The following is a 10,254-nucleotide window of genomic DNA, read 5'->3' as shown; positions in this document are numbered from 1 at the left end:
ATTAACTTTTTATAAATTTTTGCCTAAAGAGAATTTAAGATATAAATGATCAAAGTTGTGCATTGGCATGCGTGAAACTAACAAACGTTGCGAGTATTAAAAGACGGAGGAAGTATTATTTAAAGTAGAAACCCGAGGCATCGCCCGGGGAACACACTAGTTACAACTTATTCCAAGAATATTAACTAAACGGGCCATAGTATGGACCAAATCCATTTAAGAATTGGACAATTTCGGATAGGACGGAATACCCGAAATGCCCACCCCTGATTTTTAGTTTACGAGTCAAATTCAGTCTTGCTATACCTAATATACTCCTTTTTTTTTTTTTTTTTTAATTTTTAAATTGAACAAAACAATTCAATCCTTGCTCCGCACAAATCAGTTCACAAGACGAAGAGAGAGAATTAGAGGAGAAGACAGCGCGAAAAACAGAGCATTTGGCCACGCCTGCTTTCGCGAGCCTCAGCCGAGAAAACCACTTATCGCCGTCGCCGGTTCCGCTGCCGCCGCATTTCAGTGCTAATGGTAGCTTGCTGAGCAAAATAAGCGACATGCTCCGTCTAAATTCCTACTGTCACACTCACAATCGTCATTCTAGTCTTCATAGACTGCTATTATCCTCTGATTTTCCTATGTTTAACTCCAAAATTTTGCCTCAATTTAAGCCTATTTCTCCTTCTCCCTGTTCTACGTTTCGAAGGCAGCTTTTTTGCTCTCCCAAAGTGCATTTATTCGCTTATTCTTCAATACCCACTTCCGATGTTCGCCCTACTTCACTCAGAACTGCTGGGTTGTGTTATGCCGCTCATCCTAGTTTATCAGGTAGTTCTTCTTTTATTTCTCAATGAATATTCATGTGTTATTCTTTGTGGGCCCTTATTTTAATTTATTATGCATTGTTACATTTTGGTTATTGTGGTTGCTGTTATTGATAAAAAATTATGTCATGTTTACGGAGCTAGGGTGCGGATTTAAGTCCCGTTATGAGCATGTAAAATTCAAAAATTATGAACATGTAGTTCAAAGGTTACTAACATTTTAGTGCAATTGCTAATTTGATATGGAGGCAAGTATTGGTTCTTTTAGTTGCTGGTTTCTTATTATTGTGACAAAGTGAAAATTCTATCATGATCTTGGGAGTAAAATGAGTGTTCTAGTCCCCGGATGAACATATAGTTTAAAAAGTACGAACATATAGTTCAAATATTACGAGGTAATTGCTGTGGTAAGTAAATTTTGTTTCTTTGGTTGCTGTTTCCTTATTATTGGGACTATATAGCCCTTTTGTAATCATGACATTCATTCATGGCTTTAGCTGGCTCTTTTTGTGCAGTACCTGTGGAAGCTTTACCTCCTCAATCTCATAGACTTAGTAAGCTGATGAAGAAATTGGATGAGCTTGGCATTAAAGGTCACGACCCTGAAGAAGGCCAATATAATAACTTGTTGTGCCCTATGGTAAGTATTGAGTATTGACTAGTTGATTACTATTTCAATATTGATCTGTTGTTTTTGTAAATATGTTATTGATTCATATGTTTCTCACACTGCTAGAAATGGTCAAGCATAGGTAAGCGTTGGTCCTAAGGTCAAATACGGTATTATTATAAAAAATTGGCGTGATTTTGGTTCAAAATGAAGTTTCTAAGTGTTACACCCATGTTCAAGTATTGAGTATCTGACATAGATACTTGAACTGAAGAGTCACAATAGCAAAAATAAGCAATGATTTTATAGCAAAAATAATCATAGGAATGTCATATATTAAGGGATCAATAAAAAGGTATTGAGTATGAATTTGAGACTGATAAGCTACTATCTTCTTCTCTGAATGAGGGTTCTAGAATCTAGGCCATAGTATGGAGTTTGTAAGCCAATTATCTTTCGGAATTGTTCACCTTATTGCATGAAGGAGATGAATTTCATAATGGTAAGCTAGTATTTGTCTCTGAGGATGGTGTTTGGGCTATAACATGTTCTAAAATCAAATCCCTATAGTGGCCGTCTAAGATTGTCCACAACAGGATCATGTTCTTTGTTCTATTTTGTTTGAAAATGCTGTTATCAAAATCTATGATCTCTGCCTTAGGGTAGTGAAATTGATGATGAAAGCACTATTTATATGAGGGCTTTGCTGTTTTGAAATCATATGGTCTTTGATGGTGGTGCTACACATGACACAATCAACAAGTGGTGGGTCGGGAGTGGTTAACTGGTTACTTGTTAGTGCAAGAATAGTTGAACTCTTTTATTGATAAATTAGATCGTTAAATGTTCATTTTACATCATGCAATCCAAATGTAGATCTGACTGGCAGTAAATAAACAAAAGAGAACAGGTCCAAGGAGAACAGAAATGAAAAAGAGAGGTTACAAGTCAAACCATTATCATCGTTTTGGAGACAGAAAATGCAGACAGGAGACCAACAAAAGGAGAGAGAGAAGGAACTGTAAGAGTAAACATACGAGTCAACAGGAGAGAAATGAACATTTAACAACATATTGTGTCAGATTTAGTAATATCTGGTGTTAAGGGGGAGTATATGGTGCAGTAAGTCCATGTTATGTAAACAACATCAAAAGTACTTTTAATATGAAGGGAATGAAAAAGCATTTAAATCATGCCGAAAAAGCGGCACCTTGTTGCCTCTGTGCCCTGAGCGCTTGATGCACCTTCTGGTTCCTCAATGCGCCTCATTGGAATGGCTCTGGCCTTTCTAAGTATAGGGAAATGACACCTTGACCTTTCCAGACTCTGGATCTTATTAAATTTGATGATATGGAGGTGTTATGGGACTTGAGTGTGTTTCTTAGCTTCTTTGTCATTATACGACTCATGTGAGTGATCTTTATGGAGGGAAAGGATAGCATGATTTGATGCATTTTATTCTCTTTCTATTAGATATTTATTTTCCTTATTATCATACATAAAGGAGATGACTAATGTATCTGAACCCATGCTGAGGTTCTTGTGTGTTTGGAACTCTCTTTTTCTCCGTGTTAATATAGAATGAAGGGGGTACATTTCGGAGTCATTCAATTCCCTCTGTAGTGAAGAAATAGTGTGCTTTCTTTTTGAATGGTAGACCGACAAGAAAGCATATACTGAGCTAACTATATAATCTGAACTTCAGGGTATCTTGATTCAATGAAAGAGATAAATTCATGTTTGGATTGATACTTTAGAACTTAGAAGTCTTCCATTTTAGTATCCTAGCATGGGTAGAGAATTTGGTTGTCTTTGGAGTATGTTGAAAGAAGGTATTGGATATGGTTATCTCAGAAATCTATCATCAATTGCAAATGATTGGGACTTGTAAATGCTGAATTGTTCACTTAAGGCAGTGTAACATTTTCTGGTTATTAAGCTTTAGTTAAAAAAAAGTTTTGGTCATTAGCGGATACTTTCCTCTTGCAGTGTAAAGGTGGTGATTCGGGTGAGCATTCCTTGTCGTTGCACATAAGTGAAGATGGGTATGCTTCATTTTTGCCTAGTATTTTTGTCCTATTGTTTTTCAGATGTATACAGTTCTCAATTCTTCCGCTGCTGCAGGAATTCTGCGGTGTGGCTTTGTTTCCGTGGAAAATGTGGTTGGCAGGGCAACACAATGGTAGAGCTTTTGTTCATTGTAGTCGGCTTTGATTTTATTCTTTTAAGTGGTCTGTTTCTTTTGAGATTAAATGATCATTTCTTGAATACTTAGGTACTCTCCCTGTATTTATGCTTCCTTCATTTTACTTTGAGGTCTCGAAACTGAAGTCTTGAGCAATTATTTATGGACGATATCTATATCTATACCATTTTCCCTACACAGCGCATCATTTATCTTAATACAGCATTATATATTAGTCTATTTTATAATTTGTCAATTCAACTTTTCAGGCACATAATTTATTGTCTTGTTTAAACTTTGCGTTAGTCAACGAGGAACATTCTTTTGAGCCAGAGGACGTAGTTCATTTTTCTTTTGAATGTAATTCCCATGTGGTAGCTGTGAGCCTCAGACAATTCTATCGTCGATGACACACTGCATATGTTTGTAGGCTGCTGCTAATGTTCGGTCGTCCATTGAGAAGTTGAGCCATATTATGAAAGCTGAAAAAAAAGAATTATCAGAGAAGAGTCTTGGGCTAGAGCCACTTTGTACTGAGGTAAATTTTATTTTCACCATTAATATGGTTTTATTTATTTGAATGACATACATATAAAAGAAAAAAACAAAATATTAACATATTTGAAAGTGAATAGCGAGTTGTGCTTACTTAGCTCTAAGTATCTCAGGGAAGTATAACTTTTGTTGAGTGGCACTTATCTAGTTGTTTAAACATTCATTTATTTGCGGTATATGCTTCATGACAATTTCTTTGTAGTCTGTTATTATTTCCGATAGATTAATGAGCTTTGCATAGAGAAGTTTTATCTATCTTAAGAGGTGATACTTCTCTCATAAGTTTTTTTACCCAGATAATAGGATAAATCACATACCTAATCAAAGATAAACCTAAGGTTCACCACGTAACTAATGTAGTAGGGAGATCAGGATCGTATTCCACAAGTAGATAACTTTCTTATTAGTGATTACTATTAACTACAAGAAATTAGACTATGAAAGGGAACTTAATAATTATGCTAAGAAACTAATAATTAAAGAACAAAAACAATTAGAATATATCAAATAATAAAAAGCTTAGGGCATAGGTTCACTCATATGCATACACATCCCACTAAAATAGACTATAAAAACACATAATTGTTCAACAAAAAGATCTGCATTTCATTCATTTTACTATAAACAACATAAAACCTCCTCTTTTATCATGCAAATATGCAATAGGAAATAAAGATACTACAAAGTAAACAAAGCTAGCTTCATTGATGATATCAAAACTTCTAAAGGACATGACTTGATTAATCATATTATATCATCATCTTATGCTGTAAAAACAACATAACCCTCCAAATTATCTCCATCCAGTAACTGATAGCCTTCATCGTCGTATTCTTCTTCTTCTTCCTCTTCTTGTCTTATGGTTTACCTTTATGTAGTAACCCCACTTGTATTGCCCATCACTTCCTCCAAGCCTACTTTCTCTTGATCTAAAGTTAAATCTTTCTTCATGTACTCCAGCAACACTAGCAACTTGTCCCCAAGTAAGACCCTCTTCCTCCTCAAATATCAAATCATCTTCAACATCTTATGTTGTCCTCCTAGTCAAATATTCATTAGAGTCATCAATATCTTTCATAGCTATTGGGTCAATTTTATCACGGAACTTGTACTTAACAAACACCAAGTAGTTTAGTCGAGCTTGTGTGAGCCTGTTCCTCTTCTTGGTGTGAATCTATGAGAATGATAGCAACAAATTCAGTATATAAGTAATATAATTATATCAAGCAATGCCCAATTGTACTTAACAAACACCAATTAGTTTAGTCGAGCTTGTGTGAGCCTGTTCCTCTTCTTGGTGTGAATCTATGAGAATGATAGCAACAAATTCAGTATATAAGTAATATAATTATATAATTATAAAGCACTTAACTAGCTGCACCACCACTTACATGCTCAAATGTGCTCCAATTTCTCTCACAACCCGATGCACTACATGTAAGGCTTAAAATCTTTATGGAAAACTGTTGTAAAGTAGGTGTCGAAGTACCATAACAAGCCCACCATTCAGCTGCAATAAATTAGGTTGTAGTACATGTAGTTAATGAATAAATTATTAGAGATTATCAGATTACCGGGGAGGAACATTTCGTTACCTTAGCCTTGCCTTTTGTGTATAATAGCCATTGGATTACCATACAAACCATGTGCTTCCTTGTAAGATGTAAGCTCTTGCATAATGTTATCTTGCTTTTCAAGGGCTGGGACTAACCTTAGAACACATTCATACAAATCACTTGCCACTTCTTCACATTGTTCAATTTGAGGATTGTCATAAAAAACTCAGGGTTCAAGAGGTGTCCAGCAACATGTACAGGGCGATGTAGTTGACACTCCCATCTCTTATTGATCATCCCAATACTTTACTTGGACTTATGACAGGCTAAAGTCGTATCACCTAATCAAAAATAACCTAAGGTCCACTAGCTAGGTAGCAAGGGAAGTCAGGATCGAATCCACAGGGAAACATGCGTTCTTTCTACTATCAATTAATTAATCTAGACTATTGTGAACAAGAGTTGGTTGGTGGTTTGTATACTAAGATTACGAACGATAATTAAACACGAATGAATCAATATATTAAGGAATCTAGGGTATAGGTTCGCCAACAAATAATAATCCAGGACATTGAACAATCACAATAATCAACAAAGTAATTAATTAGACTAGCATGCTCTCTCAAGTCGATACTAATCATAGACTTAGAATTAACGGACTCTCGCTACGTATTAACTCTAATTCCACCTATTGACACAAGGCTAAACATCAAATTGCATCTCTCGAATCTTAATTTGATATTTCATAACTACCACAATTAAACCTGCGCAAATCTAATTGTATAGTGAAATAAACCAATCAATAGGAATCAATTACAATGCCAACAATCATAATCATTCAATCATCCCTTCATATTATTCATGGATCCCCAACCCTAGAAATTAAACTACTCAAGCATTGACAATAAACAAAGCAATAATCATAATTGAAAGCATTATTAAAGCAAGACAATGAATTGAAATAAGAAATAATACCTATTTGAAGAACAAAGGGAAGTGAAAGCTTGAATTTTTATTGAGAATTAAACTAAGTGTTTTTGCATAAACTAGAGAGAAAACTAGGCTAAGGAAAATAATACTAAGGTTTCAATCCTAGAAAATAAAGTGCCACTAAAAATAAAAGGGGCTAGTATTTATAGTTTGCCAAAAATATAGCCCAAAATCGGAAATAAAAACTCGCGAAAAAGCAGCAGGGGTTGGCGTCGCCCAATCGGGCGAACGCCCGCCCGATCGGGCATTCTGCTCGATAGTCGGCCCGATCGGGCGAAATTCCGCCCGATCGGGCGGTTGCGAAATGCCCAGAACAGCGCCCAGAATGACCGCCCGATCCGGATCGGGCGAAGCCCGCCCGATCGGGCGCGTGACGAAACTGCACGATCCTCTATCTTCAAAACGCCATATCTCCTTCGTTATTCGTCGGAATTAGGAGAGTGACCACTTGTTGGAAAGCTATTGAAGTCTAGAATCCAACCCAATTGGAATTAGTTCATTTGGAGTTGTAGAACTTGAGTTATGATTAAAATAGTGGACTATAGTCATTTTTCTACTTCTTTCGTTATTCGCTTTGCTTCAAAACTCTTCCAACTTAATGTTTGTGCTCTCGAAAGTACATAATCTCTTGTATTGATTCAAATGAGTAGGAAATGCACAAAAATATGCTAATTCCTACAATGATGAACCTGAAACTACAAACACACTATAAGGAGCACATTAGTACTAAAAATCGCTCCGAAGAGCTCATTTGAGATCAAAAAGTACTAAGGGACGGGGGTAAAAACACTATAAAATATGAACATATCAAACTTACTACCATTGAATGATGTTGCAAATGCAATAGCTTCTTTAGCACGGTTCATAACCTCATATATATATATATATATATATATATATATATATATATATATATATATATATATATATATATATATATATATATATAGATTTACACTCAATTGAGAAGGAGGCTTAAAATGAGAAAAATGAGAAGGAGTTTGACGTGTTCAAAGATCATACAACAGGCGGTCAAGATTAGATCCAAATTTCCTTTATTTTGTTCCCATCCTTCACAAATTATACCTTCAGAGCATAATCCATGGCACCCTCACTCCCTCCCTCCTTTTCTCTCTCCTCGCCCTTACCTGCACCCAACCACTAGTTGCACCGTCATCGTGTTCCCACCTGCTACAGCCACCAAGCCTCCATCATCATCCTCCATAGTTAGAAAAATAAAGAAAAAATTGAAATAAAATATAATGTTAAACAAGAGGAAAAAAGAATGAGGAGGGGACGAGATGAAATCCAAAAATCACAACTGTTTCGAAGAAGCACAAGCAAAGCCATTAATATTTAAGATCGAAACAAAGTAATGGCGGAAGTGTTTGAGCGAATTTTGCTCATTTATATAATTGAGCAAAAAAAAATTGCTCATTTAGTATAGATGAGCAAAAATATTGCTCATTTAGTATAGATGAGCAAAAAAAATGCTCATTTAGTATAAATGAGCAAAACAGTTGCTCATTTAGTATAAATGAGCAAAACAGTTGCTCATTTAGTATAAATGAACAAAAATTAAATAAACATTTTAGTTTTATTTAATGTTCATGATTCATGATCTGATTAATAACTATCACAACACCAATAGCAGCCAGTGAGAGTTTGAAGAACCCAATAATGGCGGAACAAAACAAATTCGCTCATTTATTTCAACTAAGCAAAACAAATTTGCTCATTTGCGTAAATGAGCAAGAAAACAAAAACAAATGAGCAAATGTATCTTTAATCAATTAAGCAAATCTTCACACAACACAAAGGAGAGAGAAACTGAGAAGGAGGAATCTGATCTAATGGAGGAAACTTAATCCGACTATAATCCGGTTGAGACGAGCCCGACAATTTCATACACAACAATCTAACAACACGTTAACAAGATTCTAATTCAAACAAGATCTATATTTTTTCTTCGAAAAGCTTAATTTATCAGACCATGGTACATCAAATTTCACCCAAAAAGAATGAGCCCAATAATCATACTAAAAAAAAAATGGCCTAATTTACATATCACCTGGGTCACTCCATATGATCAAGAGGAATAAAACAACATTAATTATTCAATTGCTGAATCTTTGGTTGAATTCGTAGATCCGTTAATGGAGGGTGGGTGAAGGGAGGAGAGAGAAATGGGATAAGAAGATGATTGAGTTTAGTAAGAAACCCAAAAGTAAAGCACGTGTGCGGTGTGCGGATGAAAATAAGATATTTTTTTCCTTTTAAATCTTATCCGTATATACATCTGCAATCTAACGGCCCATACTCTTTCTCATTCTTCTCATTATAAGGTTCTTCTCATTGGAGGGGAACCCTATATATATATATATATATATATATATATATATATATATATATATATATATATGTATTTATATATATCCCATGGCAGGTTTTCTCTCTTCATCAACCAACCTAAGTGCATGAACTAGAGGACCACTTAATATTAATGAATACATAGTGCCATTCCTAAAGGAAGACATCAAAATAGTATCAACGACTCTTTTCTTTTCCCTTCGGGTTCCTTAGCCCATTTACTAGTTCTCCATTCTTGAGAGGTGAACATCTTTCTTAGATTATCTTGCTGTTTGTGAATGGATGAAAGTGTGATAAAAAAATGGAGAATCTTGTCTTTCTCGACCTTAGCATGTTTCTTGCTTAGTAAATTCCCTTATCATATTCAACAAGCCTGGGCGTTGATAAAGGAAGTTGTTAACTTGAATTCTTAATTCAAGACTCGATCAATGATTGGAATGTGTCCAATATCTTCGAAGTAAAAGATCAATGTAGTGAGCAGCACATGAAGTCCAATACAAATGCTTATACTTTGCCATTAATAGTTCACCAGCAGCCACAAAATTGCTCCCATTGTCAGATATAATTTGTAAATAGCTTACCTCCTATCTTTGAATAGTTTGAGCATCAACAGACTCTAGGAACATGCTTCCTTTTGAACAACTAGGAAGTTAATGATCATCCTTCCACCTATCTGTCCATGTTCATGTCCAGACATCAGATAAACAACAACTTGTTTTGAACCATTCTCGTCCATGATTCCTCATTTTCTCATTAGTGCTTTCAACTTCTTGTTTCAAGAACGTAACTCTTACTTCATATGCACTTGGTCGTTCATTTCGATTCCAGCTGTCGTTACGCAATCAATTGCAACTTTAAAGCTAGGGTAATTGAGAGCATTGAAGGGTGTTCCTGCATCATACATTCATTTAGCAAATTCAGCACACGCCTTCTTCCTTTGCTCTTTCTTGTAGGATTCCTTAAGTGTTTTTTGCTTGCCCGTTGTTTGCGTCGGAGACTCGAAAAAAGCATCCATTGGTCGAACTTGTTTAGTAGAATTCTGATTTCTTTCCCTGTTGGTTTAGTTACCAAAAGCATCTCATCTATATAATCAAAATCAGTCATATCATGCTCATGTGTCATAACTATTGTCTCTGGAGCATTCTTCTTTTTGGCCAAGAAATCGGT

General features: G+C 35.4%; 1 protein-coding gene across 2 annotated transcripts in view; it reads left to right on the top strand.

Annotated features, from left to right (window-relative positions):
- Positions 1–323: 323 nt before the first annotated feature.
- LOC110804797 (twinkle homolog protein, chloroplastic/mitochondrial) overlaps positions 324–10,254 on the top strand; it is a 49,318-nt gene continuing 39,387 nt past the window's right edge. Inside the window, exons 1-5 of one of the 2 annotated variants that reach the window (XM_022010402.2) lie at positions 324–825; positions 1,337–1,461; positions 3,421–3,476; positions 3,556–3,613; positions 4,047–4,154. In XM_022010402.2, the coding sequence (XP_021866094.1) occupies positions 555–825; positions 1,337–1,461; positions 3,421–3,476; positions 3,556–3,613; positions 4,047–4,154 (618 nt within the window). In that variant the 5' untranslated portion in view covers positions 324–554. Of the gene's footprint in view, positions 826–1,318; positions 1,462–3,420; positions 3,477–3,555; positions 3,614–4,046; positions 4,155–10,254 lie in introns of both variants that reach the window. The other variant, XM_056836803.1, reaches the window with a different exon arrangement.

The sequence above is a fragment of the Spinacia oleracea genome, chromosome 2 (assembly GCF_020520425.1).
Source record: "Spinacia oleracea cultivar Varoflay chromosome 2, BTI_SOV_V1, whole genome shotgun sequence".
Taxonomy (NCBI): Eukaryota; Viridiplantae; Streptophyta; class Magnoliopsida; order Caryophyllales; family Amaranthaceae; genus Spinacia; species Spinacia oleracea.
Note: the sequence above shows the minus strand (reverse complement) of the source record. Positions and strands in the feature narration are given on the sequence as shown.